This window comes from Oryx dammah, unplaced genomic scaffold, assembly GCF_014754425.2.
Source record: "Oryx dammah isolate SB20612 unplaced genomic scaffold, SCBI_Odam_1.1 HiC_scaffold_27, whole genome shotgun sequence".
In the NCBI taxonomy this organism is placed as follows: Eukaryota; Metazoa; Chordata; class Mammalia; order Artiodactyla; family Bovidae; genus Oryx; species Oryx dammah.
Window position 1 is genome coordinate 3,022,447 of NW_024070211.1, and position 16,963 is coordinate 3,039,409.

Consider the following 16,963-nt stretch of genomic DNA (forward strand, 5'->3'; position numbering starts at 1 on the left):
GATGCTCTGGTTATGGCACAAGGGCTTAGCTGCTCCATGGCAAGTGGGATCTCAGTTCCCCAGCCAGGGACCCTTGCACTGGAAGACCGATATTTAACCACTATACCACCCTATCTCTATTAAATACAGTGAGTTCATACGGATACTCTCAGTTCCAATCCAACAGCAAAATATTTTCAAGCTTTTTTCATGTTTGTAACTCCCTGCTCCAGCATTGAGAGATCTACTTTTAATCATTTTGAGTATAACTAAATTTATATTGAGTGTATTTGCTGAGGTTTTTTGTAGTGATGTTCTTAAAAAAATTTTTTCCCCACTTGATCTTTTTTCTCCAAAAACTATAAAAACTCCAGAGTCTTCATTTATTTTATTCATTCAACCAACATCTATTCATCAAACAAACACTATGTGTCACATAAGGTTCTAGGGCTGGGGATATAGCAGTGAGCAAAGCATCATATTGGGAGAGGGACCGCGGAAAGAGAATAACAGATACAAACTAGGAAAAAGCTGGAATCTGAACCCAGACAGCCTGGCTCCAGAATTCTCGCTCTACCATCTGCCTCTGATTGCTTTCGTAATTTGCTCTCGACCTTCTACAAAAGTTTACAGCCCTCTTGAATCCAATAAATGCGTCTTCAGCTTCTAAATCTACACACTGCAGAGCCTTGTGCATCTCCCACATTACCTAACGTCTCTGAGACTCAGTTTCCAAATCTTTGAAAATTAAGATACTAAAATCACTTGCTGTGAGGACAAATGAAAGGACATGAGTTGCCTGGTGCTATCTGCAACACATCAGGGATGCGGTGAAGTTAATTTTCCTTTTCTTTTTCAACACAAATACTGCACTACAAAGCTCCCCCAGAAAAGAGACTTTGTTTTCTCTACCTCAATCAATCATTTATATATTCATTCTTACATCCATTCAAAAAGCAGTTATTGAAAATCAATATATACTAGGCTCTCTGCTGGTCGTCAGGGATATAGAAATGACATTGGCCCATTCTCAAGGAGCTCATAGTCACATCCAAGAGTCATACAAACAATTACCACACAATCTGATATGCTGCTCAGATGAGGACTGGATGAAGAGAGGTCATGGAAGAAGGCTTCCTGAAAGAAGGGGCCCTGTCACAGCAAGGACTACTAAAACAGTTCTGCTCTTAAGGATGCCAAGAACAAACGAATAAGTAAATGAGTGAATGAATTCAATTCAGCTCAAAAAATATTTCTTAGAAGCTCCTACTGTCCAAGGCCTTGTGCTCTGAATTGGGAGTGTGCCGATGAGCAAGGGGCAACTCAGGCCTTTAAGGAGATTCCAGTTTTAGTGGCAGATACAAATATCTATCAACAGGTGTTTCAGTACAATGTAGAGACTCCATGGGCCAGGTGAGCTCCTGCCGCAGTAGGGAGGTGGAGGGAGGCTCCAGGATGTATTAATGAGTGCAGGGGTTCTCTAGGTTTCCTAAAATGAACTCACTGAAGCTTGAATATAACCAGTAGATGAATAGGGGTCATTGACAGCTTCTAATCAGAGGAATGAAAATGAAGTGTTAGTCGCTCAGTGGTGTCTGACTCTTTGCGATCCCATGAACTGTGGCCCGCCAGACTCCTCTGTCCACGGAATTCTCCAGGCAAGGGTATTGGGAGTAGGTAGCCATTCCCTTCTCCAGGGAATCTTCTCGACCCAGAGATCCAACCTGGATCTCTCCCACTGCAGGCAGATTCTTTACCACCTGAACCACCAAGGAAGCCCATAAGAAGAACAAAAGGATCAAATCTGTATTTGTCGGTAGGCTAGAGGAAGGAAACGGGAAGGGAAAACTAAAGGACCCCGGCGAAGAGGCTGAATTATGAACAGGAAGGTTGATCAGGAGACAGAATTTAGCAAGGCTCGCAATTACTTAGGGAGAATATGTAAGGATTGACGGCACTCCAATGAACCAACACTCCAAGCAGCTGGGAGAGGAAGCAACCCGCAACGGCCCTCTGAAGAGGAGTCAGAGGAGGAGATTTAGCAGAGACTGGTGTCCTGGGAGCCAAATGAATAAAGAGAAGGCAGCGACAAGGAGGATCAAGAACGAGAAAGCGGCTGCGTCCAATGCCGTACAGAGGTCACAGGCGTCCCCCTGGTTTGGCAATAAGTGACCTTTGCCTGGGCAATTTCTGTGGTAAGAGGTGACGGCGGGAGCTCCACGGCAATAAATGAGGGAACGCGGGAGGAGAAAAAAGCCAAAGTGAGGCGACGAATGAAGAGACCCTAGCGCGGTGCCCTCACTCGCCCTGGGGAATTTCCAAGGCCGGAGTCGGGAGCTGGTGTAGTGAAAGGAACCTTCCCAGACAGGGCTCTGGATGCCGCCTAGGAAACCTGTCTGCCTCGCAACCCTTAGGTAGGCGCAGCTCCAAGGTCAGGGTCACCTCAGGCCTCTGCCACCCGTCACCTTGACGACCAACTGCCAAAAAAAAAAAAAACCCGGAAAGAACGGAAGTAGTCAGATCATCTCGCGATATCTGGTGCGCCGGCGCCGTCAGCCTTCCGGGCTTGGGACCGGCGGCCGGCTATCGCGAGACTTGCCTGGGGGCGGTGGGGGAGGGGCTCTGAGCGCGGGGCCCGACGGTCCGGAAAGCTGGAGCGGCTGCTGCTGGCGGGGGAACATGTCGGAGTCAGAGCTCGGCCGGAAGTGGGACCGGTGCTTGGCGGACGCCGTCGTGAAGATAGGTGAGGGGCTCCTCGTCGTGTCCGGCGGGCGCCGCCGGGAGCCCAGTCGTCGGCTCTAGGGCCCGCTGACTGGGAGGGTGGAGGAGAAGCCCCGTGAGAGGTCCACTCGGGGGGTGAGAGGTCAGGCCGTGCGGCCTGTTCCAGCCACTCAGGCCGGGGCTCGGGGCCCCCGGGGCCCAGGTCACTTGAGCGGGCTGGGGGACACGGGCCATAGGAGCCTGGGGACGCTGCCCAAAGTGGAAGGGGTGCAGCTGCGGCAGCCCCGAAGAAGTGGGGGTCGCGTCGGCAGGCGGCCGGAGAGTTGCGGGGCTCTGCGAGTGGAAGCGGCGTGTGCAAGGGCACAGGGGCCAGGGGCTGGGGGTTCTCCCTGGGGTCACGGCTCTCTGAGGCCACGTTCCTCCCCTGCTGAATTAAAAATGCCTGCCTAGAAGGTCATCTGTAACCTTTTGTAGATTCTGCCAGGCCTCACGTGGGTCGCTGCCATTCCCAACTTGGAACCTGATTTATCAGCCTCGGAGTAGTTTGAGGCCTGAAAGCGGGGACATGAGTGCCGTTCATCTGGAAGGAGAATTGACTTGGAAAGTTAAGATGCCGATTGATCCCTTTTGAGCCCGTCGTGTCACTCGTGTAGCCTTTCACATGCGCTCCGTGACGACACAGAGTTAAAGTCAGTGCTCGGAGGGGAGTTCAGTTCAGTCGTTCAGTCGCTCAGTCCTGTCCGACTCTTTGCGACCCTGTGGATTGCAGCACGCCAGTTCTCCCGGTCCATTGCCAACTCGCGGAGTTTACTCAGACTCAGGTCCATCGATGCCATCCAACCATCTCATTGTTTGTCGTCCCCTTCTGCTGCCTTCAGTCTTTCCCAGCATCAGGGTCTTTTCTAAGGAGTCAGCTTTTCAACATCAAGTGGCCAGAATATTGGGAGTTTCAGCTTCAGCATCAATCCTTCCAGTGAATATTCAGGACCAGTTTCCTTTAGGATGGACTGGTTGGGACTTGGAACCTGATTTATCAGCCTCATAGTAGTTTGAGGCCTGAAAGCAGAGACATTAGTGCTGGTCATCTGGAAGGACAATTGACTTGGAAAGTTAAGAGGCTGAGTGGTCCCTTTTGAGCCCGTCTTGTCACCTGGTGTAGCCTTTTAACATGTGCCCTGTGACGACATGGACTGTGAAGTCAGTGCTGGGAGGGAAGAGGAGAACTCTTGCTGAGTGCCAGACTCTGCTCAGTGTGCAGTGAAGGAATGTGATCAGGGCCTGGTGGTGGTTTAGTTGCTCAGTTGTGTCTGACTCTTTGTGACCCCATGGACTTTAGCCCGCCAGGCTCCTCTGTCCATGGGATTTCCCAGGCAAGAACACTGCAGTGGGTTGCCATGCCCGCTTCCAGGAGGTTTTCCTGACCCAGGGATCAAACCCGGGTCTTCTTCATTGCAAGAGAATTTTTACCAACTGAGCTATGAGGAAAGCCCATTAATCAGGGCCCAATCAATGGCAAAGTTGGGAATTTAACCTAGGTATTTTGGCTTTACATCCCATGCTTTTCTTCATTACTTTTATTACCTGAATTTTTTTGTATGAAAATCTTAAAGCAAAGAGGATTTAGGATTGTGCTCTTGAATGAAAATATTGGAAAAGAAATAAAACTGTAAGCAGGGATGTTTCCTGGTTTATTCACTGTTGTAGCTTCAGCCCCCGGAAGAGTGCTTAATAATGTTGAGAATGAGTCAGTAAGTGAATTTATCGCAGCTTTCAGTTCACCACTTACCAGCTGTGTGATTTGGGGCAAGTTATTTAACCTCTCTGTGCCTGCTTCCTAATTTGTATTGAGTAAATTGGCCATAATATTATTACTGTCTTACAGAGTTGTTTTGAGGATTAAATGAGTGAGTTTATGTAGAGGCTTAACTGTGAAATGGGGATTAAGACAGATTTACCTAAAAGGATGCTGAATGTTGAAGGACAGAAAAGCATACAAGGTATTTGCGCAATGCCTGGCACTTACTAGGTAGTCAGTAAATAGTGATAGTAATAATTGTTCATGTTAGTACTATGCCACTGATGATCAGGCTTCTCAGGTGGCTCCGTGGTGAAGAATCTGCCTGCCGACATAGGACACGCAGAAGACGTGGGTTCGATCCCTGGGTCGGGAAGATCCCCTGGAGGAGGAAATGGCAGCCCACTCCAGCATTCTTGCCTGGAGACTCCCATGGACAGAGGAGCCTGGAGGGCTACAGCCCACGGGCTCGCAGAGTTGACCCGACTGAGCGACTGGGCATGCACACACACTGCTGGTCACTGGGGCGGTGAGTAGTGTGTGTCAGTCGTGAGCGGGACGTTGTGGGAGTGGGGGCGTACCAGGTGGAATAATCAAATGAAGCATGGAGTGACGCTCAGCTGTGTCCAAGTCTTTGCGACCCCGTGCACTATACAGTTTGTGGAGTTCTCCAGGCCAGAGTATTGGAGTGGGTAGCCTTTCCCTTCTCCAGGGGATCTTCCCAACCCAGGCAGCGAACCCAGGTCTCCCACGTTGCAGGCGGATTCTTTACCAGCTGAGCCACCAGGGGAGCCCAGGTGAAGCGTGGTGATATGTAAGTACAGATGGAAATTAAAATGGGTTATTCCAGTTCTTTGCTGTAGAGCTGTTACTATAAATCAGGTAAGTGCAGTGGTAGGTTGGGAGAGATGGGCCTTTAGCAGAGCTTTGGATAATAACTTGGATAGTTAGGGGGAGTGGAAGAACTTGCGCAAAGGCTGGTTAAACGTTTATGGAGGACGAAACAGGCACGGAGAGGTTAGGTGGCTAGAAGTGAGGAGCTGGGGTTAGCTCCCTGGGGTTCCGATTGCAGCACCCACTCCTCCCTAAAGAAGGCTGGCTTGAGTGGAGTCAGAATTGTGAAGTCTCATAGGGAGATTCACTTTTTCTTGAAGCTTTTTGAGTTGCCTTTGGCTTTTTCACATGCATTCTGCATATTCACCACCTCTGTCTTAAAAATCTGTTACTTTCTGCTCCCAGGGCTCAGTAAGTTGAGGCTGGTGGGCAGCCGTGAGCTAGTTAACACATACATACTGAGCTGTGGGCCAGCCAGTGGGCAAGTAGAGGAGCAGAAGGCATTTCACTGCCCTTAACAGGGAACTGATGTGATGTGAATGGAATTTTGGTATGATTGTTCTGGCAGTGTTTTATACAGAACAAATCAGAGTAGAAAAGGCTGCGAATGTGAAGTTAAAAGTATGAACTGTTAGACCAGAAAAGAGTGGGTATATTCGGAGAAACTTCACAAACTTTTCCCTCCATTTATGGAATGGAGATAGTAATACCCGCCTCCTAGGCCAGCACAGTGCCAGGTACATACCAGAAACTTAATAAATGCTGTTTTCTTTATCTTCTCTCCAACTGGGTTAACTTTGTCACATTCCGTTTCTTATAATAAGGATGACTCCAAGGTTAGAACTTGGTTGATGTCATTGATCAGAAATTGGAAGTAAAGCAGGAGGGTGCATGTGCGCCTCACTCCACTCAGTTACATCTGGATCTTGGTAGTGATCGTGTGAGGTGGCAGGAGAGAGCCTGGAGGGAGAGGAAGAGCTCATAATTTCGGTGGTCTTTCTGCTTACATGATTTGAGAGTGATAATGAGGTTGAGAGGAGGTTTTTTTTAAAAAAGGATTTTACTTATGTATTTTTGGCTGCGCAGGGTCTTCACTCCTGCGTGGGCTTCTCCCCACTTGCCGTGAGCAGGGGCTGCTCTCTAGCTGCCGTGTGCGGGTCTCCTCCTGCAGCGGCTCCTGCTGCGGAGCTGGGCTCGAGGGCGTGCAGCGTCCGTTTCGGCACGTGGGCTCGAGGTCTAGAGCGCAGGCGCAATAGTTGTGGCGCGAGAAGTTGTGGCGCGCGAGCTGAGTTGTTTCGCGGCAGGTGGAGTCTTCCCGGATCAGGGGTCGAACCCACGTCTCTTGCACTGACGGGCGGACTCCTTACTACTGAGCCGCCAGGGAAGCCCCACGAAGAGGTTTTTAATTTTGACGGAGAAGCTGAGTTCAGATTTTGAGGCGCTATCCCTTAAGGAATGGGCTTCGAGTAAGGGCATATGAGAAACGCAGAGTGGAAGTGTGATTCTGGGAGGCTTCCGTCTAAGCGGATTGGGACTGGGGGCTGGGGGCAGAACGCTCTTCTGTCGGGAGTGCTTCAGTTCTTGTTCCTATAGGCAGTGAGATTAGAGAACTCTTACTCAGGGAATGGCAGCCTGGCATAAGATAGAGGTTTGGTAGAAGGCGTAGGTAGGGAAGAAGGGCCAAGGCAGGCTTTCAGCTGCTTGTGGATAATTTTCGTATTTTCTGCCCTGAAAGGGACTGAAGGGAGGTCACGGTGAACGGACAGCTCCCTTGGTGAGCACTTCTCCATTTGGCACCTTCTACCTAAGTATTTTTAATCTTTTCCCACTGGTTTGCTGGAAAATGAATGTTTTATTGTTTTTTTTTTTTTTTTATGTTTTTTTTTGCCATGAACTGTTGTTGCTTTTATCTGTTTTTATTGGAGTATAATTGCTTTACAGTGTTGTATTAGTTTCTGCTTTACAGCGAAGCGAAGCGAATCAACTATACGTGGGCTAGTATCCCCGCCCTCCTGCCCCTCCCTCCCCCAGCCCCACCCCCGGGTCACCACAGAGCCCCCAGCGAGTGCCGTGTGCTGTGCCGCAGGTTCCCACTAGCTGTTTTACACAGAGTAGAGTGAAAAATCGGAGAAGGCAGTGACACCCCACTCCAGTGCTCTTGCCTGGAAAATCCCAGGGATGGAGGAGCCTGGTGGGCTGCAGTCCTTGGGGTCGCTAAGAGTCGGACACGACTGAGCGACTTCACTTTCCCTTTTCAGTTCCATGCATTGGAGAAGGAAATGGCAACCCACTCCAGTGTTCTTGCCTGGAGAATCCCAGGGATGGGGGAGCCTGGTAGGCTGCCGTCTCTGGGGTCGCACAGAGTCGGACACGACTGAAGGGACTTAGCAGCAGAGTGAAAAATGACTGTTTGCATTGCTCGTGTGTAGCCTAGATATTGTACAGCTGAGTTAAAGAGCTCCCATAAGAAAAAAAATAAAAAATAAAAAATAAAAAAAAAAGAGCTCCCATAAGGATGTACTTTAGGCCCAGGTTTTTTAAAAAAAACTGTTCTTCAAGGATTTACTCTGAACCTTGAGTAATGGTCTCATATAAATTGTCCTATAGTAAGAGCTACTTTTTTTTTTTTTATAAATACCCCCTCCCTTTCCTATCATAGGGAAAACAATTTTATTTCTCCCATATTATGAATGTAAAATACCTATTTATTTGTGTATAATAGGGGTGTGTGGGGTAGAAAATTTCTAATGCGGTCTGACCTGGTGTTCACGAGGCTGCTGAATCAAGGAAGCAACGCGCACACCTCCCTGTAACAGGCGCAGTAGGCCGTCGCTCATTGCACATCCGTTTCTGTCTTCTTTCTCACCCTTCCCCGTTGGCCCCGCGCTCATCCCCGGCACTGCCACCCGTGCGCATTGTCTGGTTTATCCATCGCATCACTGATTTTTCTTAATAGCTCGTAGCACCATCTGAAAGTTGCGGTCTGTTTCTTTATTTGATTGCCCCCCTACCCTAGAACGTGAGCTTCACGAGAGTCAGAGACGGTTTTGTTCACTGTTGATCCCCAGCCCCTGGCATGCAGGAGGCAAACAATAATTACTGTTAAGTGAATGACACGCATTGCTGAAAATTTTGTAGACTCTCTTCTCTGCCCATACTTGCTACCCAGTATGTTTATTAACTGAATGAATTAGCTCTTAAATTTTAAAAGTCCAAGTAAAATCGATTTCATATGAATTTCTGCCAGTGCACACTTTGATCACATGTGCTTGTACTCTTGGAACTTTCACCAACTTTTAAATTTCATTTGTAAATTAGTGTCAGTGATCTTAATAATGAGGTAGTGTTAGGAATATTCGGGACTAGTCAACGTAGAAACGTAAACCAGAGAGCACTTTTTTATTTAAACAAGGAGAGGGTGGTGTTGGTTTAAGTGGTAGTGCCAAAGCCTTATTGCAGGAAATGAAAAGGGAGTGAAGAATATTACATTTTATGAATAGCATGTTCCGTTAGTTTTGTGTGAATGCATCATTAACGGTTTTTGCTAATTTTGTGGATTTATTTTTAAGTTTTATCAGATTTATTGAACGCTCTGGTTTTCTTCCGCACTTGGCTCACGAGCTGTGGCACTTGTTTTTCTTGTACATTCTAAGTGGTTAGTCTTGTGTGCGCCCTCGAGAATAAGACACCCGTTTTGCTGGTGAGCCTGGCAGGCATGCACAGTGCTCATATCAGAGTCTCAGTAGCTCTGGGACGGGGCTGACGCCCTCACCTTGTACCTGTCACTCTCGACTGGACAGGAGGGTCTATTTTCTCTTTCCCAGTGAAAGTGAGATTGTAGGAGATGAGAAAAGTCAGGGTTATGAGACGTCTGGAGGTCCTTCCTTGCAAGTTGAGAATTTCTCGGCCCTGAAAGTGTAAGTCATGGCAGCGCTGTTGTTGCCCTCAGGCCTGTTACAGCTCACCCTTGAGCGCAGAAGGCTGCGCTGGCAGACTGTGACCTCGATGGTCCGTGCTAGGGCCCCAGATTTGCTGGGGAAGCTCTGGGGAAAGTCTCCTTCCGGCACTTCATGATGCATTTGGAGGCCAGACTCCTCTGTCCACGGTATTTCCCAGGCAAGAATACTGGAGTGGGTTGCGTTTCCTCCTCCAGGGGATCTTCCTGACCCGGGGATTGAACCTGGGTCTTCTGCATTACGGGCAGATTCTTTACCATCTGAGGCACCAGGGAAGCCTCTTTGGGGCCCTGCGGAATCCTTAACCTGCCTTGAAAAGCTGTCGCGCTGGCTGTGGTTCCTCCTCCCCCGCCATTGCGCCCCGCTGTGAGACCAGAGTAAGGAATATCTAGTGCCTAGTCCACATATGGGCTGGGAAACCCCAAAGAGAGGAAAGAGACATCTTGCCTGTGAAAGAGGTTTCCCAACACCCTAACTTTCCTGAAAAAGGCTGTCCTTGGAGGCCGGTTGTGTAAAGCATAAGGAAAAATGCGCGCTGTGGACATTTATAGGCAGCCCCTAGAATGTATTCCTTTTAATGGACTGTGATAGCCTTCACACGCTTTTCCTTTTCTTTTGCTTGATTTTTTGCATTAGAAATAAAAGTACCATTGAGGACCTCTCTGTGCCTTAGTTTCCTCAGTTACAAAGTGGTAGTTGTTACAGTAAGGATAAAGTGAGATAACCTTTGCAGAGCAGTTGGTACATTACCTGTACTTGATAAATACTTGCTGGAGGCATTGAATGAAGGATAGCGATCGTAACTTAAAATAATGAACACATTTGCTCTGAGTGTGAACACTGTGGGTGGTATGGAAGTCTGACAATCGGTATTTCAGTTTATATATGTAATAGTAATTATTAATGTATATGTCCCCAAACAGTTTAATACCAGGCATTGTGGAAAGTCCCACCCTTCCTGAGGAATATGAAAAGCAGGTGGTGACATTGGAGTTCAGTCTTACAGAATATGTAGGTGTTCAGTAGGTGGAATGGGTGGAGGTCTGTATTTCAGGGCTCAGAAACTGTCCAGGAAAAGTCCCAGAGGAGAGAGAGGCTTTGGCTTTTTCCGGGAATGATGATAATGACTGCTGTTTATTGAGCACTTGGTGTGTACCACACAATGTGATAAGCTTGTAACATTATCTCATTTAATCTTCATAATGTTGTGAGGTGTTTTCCCATAATTTTTTTTATTGTGACAAAATGCACATAATGAGATTTACCATCTAATGGGACAGGTAAATTAGGAATTTGAGATTAACATATATACATATTACTATATACAGTGTAAACAACAAGATCTTACTGTATGGCACAGGGAAATATATCCAATATCATGTAATAACCTATAATGGAAAAGAATCTGAAAACACACACATATGTCTAAAACTGAATCACTTTGCTGTATACCTGAAACTAACACATTGTAAATCAACTTGCTTCAATAAAAAAAATTTTTTTAAATTTTACTTTAAATAAAAAACTTGAAGTTTACCATCTTAAGCTCTTTAAGTGTCCCATTCAGTTCAGTTCAGTCGCTCAGTCGTGACCCCATGAATCGCAGCATGCCAGGCCTCCCTGTCCATCACCAACTCCCGGAGTCCACCCATTCTCTCGTCCATCGAGTCGGTGATGCCATCCAGCCATCTCATCCTCGATTGTCCCCTTCTCCTCCTGCCCCCAATCCCTCCCAGCATCAGTCTTTTCCAATGAGTCAACTCTTCACATGAGGTGGCCAAAGTACTGGAGTTTCAGCTTCAACACATTCCTTCCAAAGAACACCCAGGGCTGATCTCCTTCAGAATGGACTGGTTGGATCTCCTTGCAGTCCAAGGGACTCTCAAGAGTCTTCTCCAACACCACAGTTCAAAAGCATCAATTCTTGGGTGCTCAGCCTTCTTCACAGTCCAACTCTCACATCCGTACATGACCACTGGAAAAACCATAGCCTTGACTAGATGGACCTTTGTTGGCAAAGTAATGTCTCTGCTTTTGAATATGGTATCTAGGTTGGTCATAACTTTTCTTCTAAGGAGTAAGCGTCTTTTAATTTCATGGCTGCAATCACCATCTGCAGGGATTTTGGAGCCCAAAAAAATAAAGTCTGACACTGTTTCCACTGTTTCCCCATCTATTTTCCATGAAGTGATGGGACCGGATGCCATGATCTTCGTTTTCTGAATGTTGAGCTTTAAGCCAACTTTTTCACTCTCCTCTTTCACTTTCATCAAGAGGCTCTTTAGTTCTTCTTTGCTTTCTGCCATAAGGGTGGTGTCATCTGCGTATCTGAGGTTATTGATATTTCTTCCGGCAATCTTGATTCCAGCTTGTGCTTCCTCCATCCCAGCGTTTCTCATGATGTACTCTGCATAGAAGTTAAATAAGCAGGGTGACAATATACAGCCTTGACGTACTCCTTTCCTGATTTGGAACCAGTCTGTTGTTCCATGTCCAGTTCTAACTGCTGCTCCCTGACCTGCATGCAGGTTTCTCAGGAGGCAGGTCAGGATGGTATTAAGCGTGTTTCCCCGTGTTGTGCTGTTGATATCATCGTCCGCCTCCACGATGCTTCACCGTGTGACGCTGGCCCTCTGCCCAGCCCCTGGCAACCGCCACTCTGTTTTCTGTCTCTGTGATCTTGACTCCTAACTACCTCGTGTTACTAACCAGAATCTGACAGTCTTTGTCTTTTGAAGATTGGCTTATTTTGTGTTAAGGGCTTCCCTGGTGGCTCAAATGGTGAAGAATCTGCCTGCAGTGTGGGAGACCCAGGTTCAGTCCCTGGGTTGGGAAAATCCCCTGGAGAAGGGCATGTCTTCTACCCTCTCAGTATTCTTGCAGGAGAATTCCATGGAAAGAGGAGCCTGGCAGGCTACAGTTCGTGGCATCGCAAAGAGCTGGACACGACTGAGCGACTCACCCTTCCACCACTTCACGCTGAAGTGCTGCACTCAGTATGTCAGCCAGTTTGGAAAGCTCAGCAGTGGCCACAGGGCTGGAGAAGGTCAGTTTTCATTCCAGTCCCAAAGAAGGGCATTGCCAAAGGATGTTCAAACTAGCGTACAGTTGTACTCATTTCACATGCTAGCAAGGTTATGCTCAAAACCCATCCAAGATAGAATTCAGCAGTACATGAACCAAGAACTTCCACATGTACAAGTTGGGTTTTGAAGCAGCAGAGAAACCAGAGATCAAATTGCCAACATCTGTTGGATTGTGGAGAAAGCAAGGAAGTTCCAGAAAAGCATCTACTTCGCTGACTGCTAAAGCCCTTGACTGTGTGGATCACAACAAACTGGAAAGTTCTTAAAGAGATGGGAGTACCAAACCACCCTGCTTGTCTCCTGAAAAACCTGTATGTGGGTCAAGAAGCAACAGTTAGAACCAGACATGGAACAAATGTCTGATTCTAAATTGGGAAAGGAGTATGTCAAGGCTGTGCGTTGCGACCCTGCTTATTTAACTTATGTACAGCGTACATCATGTGAAATGCCAGGCTGGAGGAAGCACAAGCTGGAATCGAGATTGCCGGGAGAAAGATCAATAACCTCAGACATGCAGATGCTGCCACTCTAAAGGCAGAAAGAGCAACTCAAGAGCCTCTTAATGAGGGTGAAAGAAAAGAGTGAGCAAGCTGGCTTAAAGCTCAATATTCAGAAAACTAAGATCATGGGATTCAGTTCCATCACTTCATGGCAAATAGGTAGGGAAAAAAATGGAAACAGTGGTAGATTTTATTTTCTTGGGCTCCAGAACACTGCAGATGGTGACTGCAGCCACGAAATTAAAAGACCCTTGCTCCTTGGAAAGAAAGCAGTGACCAACCTAGACAGCACATTGAAAAGCAGAGACATCACTTTGCGTACAAAGGTCCGTCTAGTCACAGCTATGGTTTTTCCAGTAGCCATATATGGATATGAGAGTTGAACCATAAAGAAGGCTGAGCGCCGAAGAATTGATGCTTTTGAACTGTGTTGTTAGAGAAGACTCATGAGAGTCCCTTGGACTGCAAGGAGATCCAACCAGTCACTCATAAAGGAGATCAAGCCTGAATATTCATTGGAAGGACTGATGCTGAAGCTGAAGCTCCAGTACTTTGGCCACCTGATGCAAAGAGCTGTTTCGTCATGCTGGGAAAGATGGAAGGCAAAAGGAGAAAGGGACAGCACAGGATGAGGTGTTTGGATAGCATCACCAACTCAGTGAACATGAATCTGAGCAAACTCAAGATAGTAGCAGACAGAGAAGCCTGTGCTATATAGTCCATGAGGCCTCAAAGTGTCGGACACAACTTAGTGTCTGAACGGCAGTAGCAGTTCTATTTTGAATTGTTTGAGGATCTGCCATACTATTTTCCAGAGTGACTGTACCATTTTATATTCTTAGCTACACTGTGCATGAGTCCCAATTTCTTCACCTCCTCAGCAATACTTGTTTTCCTTAAAAATTTTTTATAGTAGCCATCATAATGAGTGTAGTGTAGTATCTTATTGTAACTTTGATGTGCATTTCTCTAATAATTAGTGATGATGAGTGCATCTTTTCATACGGTTATTGGCCACTTGTGTATCTTTGGAGAAATGTCTGTTTGAGTCCTTTGTCCATCTTTGAATTGTTATTATTGCATTTAGGATTTCTCTATATATTCTTATATTAATCCCTTATCAGATCTATGATTTGCAAATATTTTCTCCTGTGTATGTGGAATGCCTTTTGCCTCTGCTCTTATCTTTTGGCATACAAAATTTTAAAATTTTTATGATGTCCAGTTTGTCAGTTTTTCTTGGTTGCTTTTGGTGTCTGAGCAGCAAAAAAAAACCTCTATTTCTCCTCTATTCTCATACTCATGGTTCTTCTAATGTTGGATGTATGGGTATTCCACACCAGGCTATTCTCTGACACTAGCTGGGTGTTCCATAACACAATTCAATTTTGACACTAACAAGACAGCACAGAGCCTCTGGGCTCAAGGCTTAAGCCCCTGAGCGTCTCACTTCAGATGCTAGTCACAAGTCCAGATTGTTACTGGTGCTTTTGACTGGCTGTGAATCATAGGTTCCCGTGCTTCCCTCCTAGTCATCAATAACTTGTTAAGAGTGGCTCATAGAACTTGGGAAAACAGTTTACTTACTAGGCTTCCCTCATAGCTCAGGTGGTAAAGAATCTGCCTGCAATGCAGGAGACCTGGGTTCGATTCCTGGGTCAGGAAGATGCCCTGGAGAAGGAAATGGCAACCTACTCCAGTGTTCTTGCCTGGAAAATCCCGTGGACAGAGAAGCCTGGTGGGCTACAGTCCATGGGGTTACAAGAGTCAGACACAACTTAGCGGCTAAACCACCACCACTAGATTACCAGTTTATTACCAAGGATACTAAAGAATATGAATGAACAGCCAGTTGAAGAGATGCCTTTGGCGAGGTCCCGAAGGGTCCCAAGCACAGGAGTTTCTGTTTCTGTCAAGTTGGCTGTACTTCCCTCCTAGATGTATTTGCCATCCTGGAAGCTTTTAGAACCCCATACTTTTTGAGTTTTTCAGACGCTTCATCATGAAGCCATGATTAATCATTAACTTAGTCTCTAACTCTTCTCCCCTTCTTGGAGGCTGAGGGCTGGGGCAGAAAATTCCAAGGGTGGCCTGGACTTTCTGGTGGTCAAGCCCTCATCTTGAAGCTATGCAGGAGCCCACCAAGAGTTGCCTCATTATAGCAAAAGACACGTCTATTGCCAGGAAGTTCTGAGCAATTAGGAGCTCTCTGCCAGAAGCTGGAGGCACAGACCAGTGTATTTATATATATTTTACTATGATATCATATCCCAGAAATCATTGCCACATCCAGTGTTGTGACACTTTTGTCCTATGTATTTTTTTGCATATGGATATCTGATTTTCCCAGGACCGTTTGTTGAAAAGCCAGGCCTTTCCCCACTGAATAGTTTTGGTACCCTTGTCAAAAATCATTTGACCATTTATGTTCTTGTTGTGATCTGTAGCCCTTCAGGCTTCTCTGTCCATGGAATTTTCCAGGCAGGTATACTGGAGTGGGTTGCCATTTCCTGCTCAGGGGGTTTTCCTGACCCAGGGATAGAACCCACGTCTCCTGAATCTCCTGCATTGTAGGCAGACAGACTCTTTTACCCCTGGGTCGCCTGGGAAGCCTTGCCCATGTGTGCAGGGGTTGTTTCCAGGCTTTCTGGCCCGTTGATCTCTCTGTCTTTGTGCCAGTACTACACTGGGTTGGTTGGCGGCTTTGTTTTTACTGTGCTGTTTGACTTGTGGGATCTTAGTTCCTTCACCAGAGGTTGAACCCAGGCCCATCAGGGAAAGTGCTAAATCCTAACCACTGGACTTCTAGGGAATTCCCAGTACTGTGCTGTTTTTATAATGGTAGCTTTGTAGTAGGGCTTCCCAGGTAGCTCAGCTGGTAAAGAATGCGCCTGCAGTGCAGGAGACCCCAGGTCAAATCCTGGGTCAGGAATTTCCCCTGGAGAAGGAATAGGCTGCCTACTCCAGTGTTCTTGGGCTTCCCTGGTGGCTCAGACGGTAAAGAATCTGCCTGCAATGCGGGAGACCTGGGTTCCATCCCTGGGTTGGAAGATCCCCTGGAGGAGGGCATGGCAGCCCACTCCAGTGTTCTGGCCTGGAGAATCCCTGTGGACAGAGGAGGCTGGTGGGCTACAGTCCACTGAGTCTCAAGAGTCGGACGTGAATGAGTGTCTAAGTACAACACAACACAGCTTTGTAGTAAGTTTTGAAATCAGAAAATAATGTCTCCTGGTTTGTTCTTTTTCAAAATTATTTTGGCTGTTCAGGGTCCCTTGAGATTCCATATGAATTTTAGGATGGGTTTTCTGTTTCTGTAGAAAATGTTGAACGTTTGATTTCAGAAAGAGCCCTGCAGTAGCATGAGGAGAATGAATTGGGAAGGGCTGGAGAGAGGGCAGGGGATGGGCTTAGTATACTATTGCAAATTCTTGTCAGAAGCAACGTGATGAGAGGTTAGAAGAGCTCAGATCCAAGATGAGGGCAGGAGGAGTGAGACAGAGGCGATGGCGGCAGTGCAGCAGCAGTGTTTACAGAACTTGATGTGGCGGTTCACGAGCCAGAGTCGGCAGGGCTGGCGGCAGACCTGTGTGAGTGGAGAACGGAGCTGCGGTTGACGATCAGGAGCGGCAGGAGGGGAGCGAGCCCAAGTAACATTTTGCAGTTAATTTATTCCTGATATGTCTTAGATTTGCCTCTGGTTTTATATGCAGCTCCGTCAACAGAGATGGAAGTTACTGCTGTGTCATTGTTCATCTTCATGAAAAGAAAGGTTTTGGCCTGTTCCTTCCTTGCTAAGAAAGTATTTAGGACAGTAAATGGTTCAGCAGCTAAGCTACTACCTTAGAATTATTCAGCAGTTTTGTGTGTTCATCTGATCAAGTAAAAGTGTAGTTAATTGTTTAAGACCATTTTAATGTTAAAAAATATACTGAAAGAAGCAAGTGATTGGATAGTCATGGAAAAAGAAAGCAAATTATTGTTTTTCTTTAAGTATCAGTTCATCTGATAAATGTGGGTTACCACAAAATATTGGTGGCTCACCAAAAAGTGCCTTTTGGTAGCCTGTGTTTGCAAGCTGATCCCTCTCCATTT

General features: G+C 46.7%; 1 protein-coding gene across 1 annotated transcript in view; it reads left to right on the plus strand.

Moving 5' to 3' along the window:
- The first annotated feature begins 354 nt into the window (after positions 1 to 354).
- The window catches only part of MICOS10 (mitochondrial contact site and cristae organizing system subunit 10), a 37,067-nt gene continuing 20,458 nt past the window's right edge, over positions 355 to 16,963 (plus strand). The window contains exon 1 of the mRNA XM_040229436.1: positions 355 to 2,722. Coding sequence (XP_040085370.1) covers positions 2,659 to 2,722 — 64 coding nt within the window. The 5' untranslated portion in view covers positions 355 to 2,658. The remainder of the gene's footprint in view (positions 2,723 to 16,963) is intronic.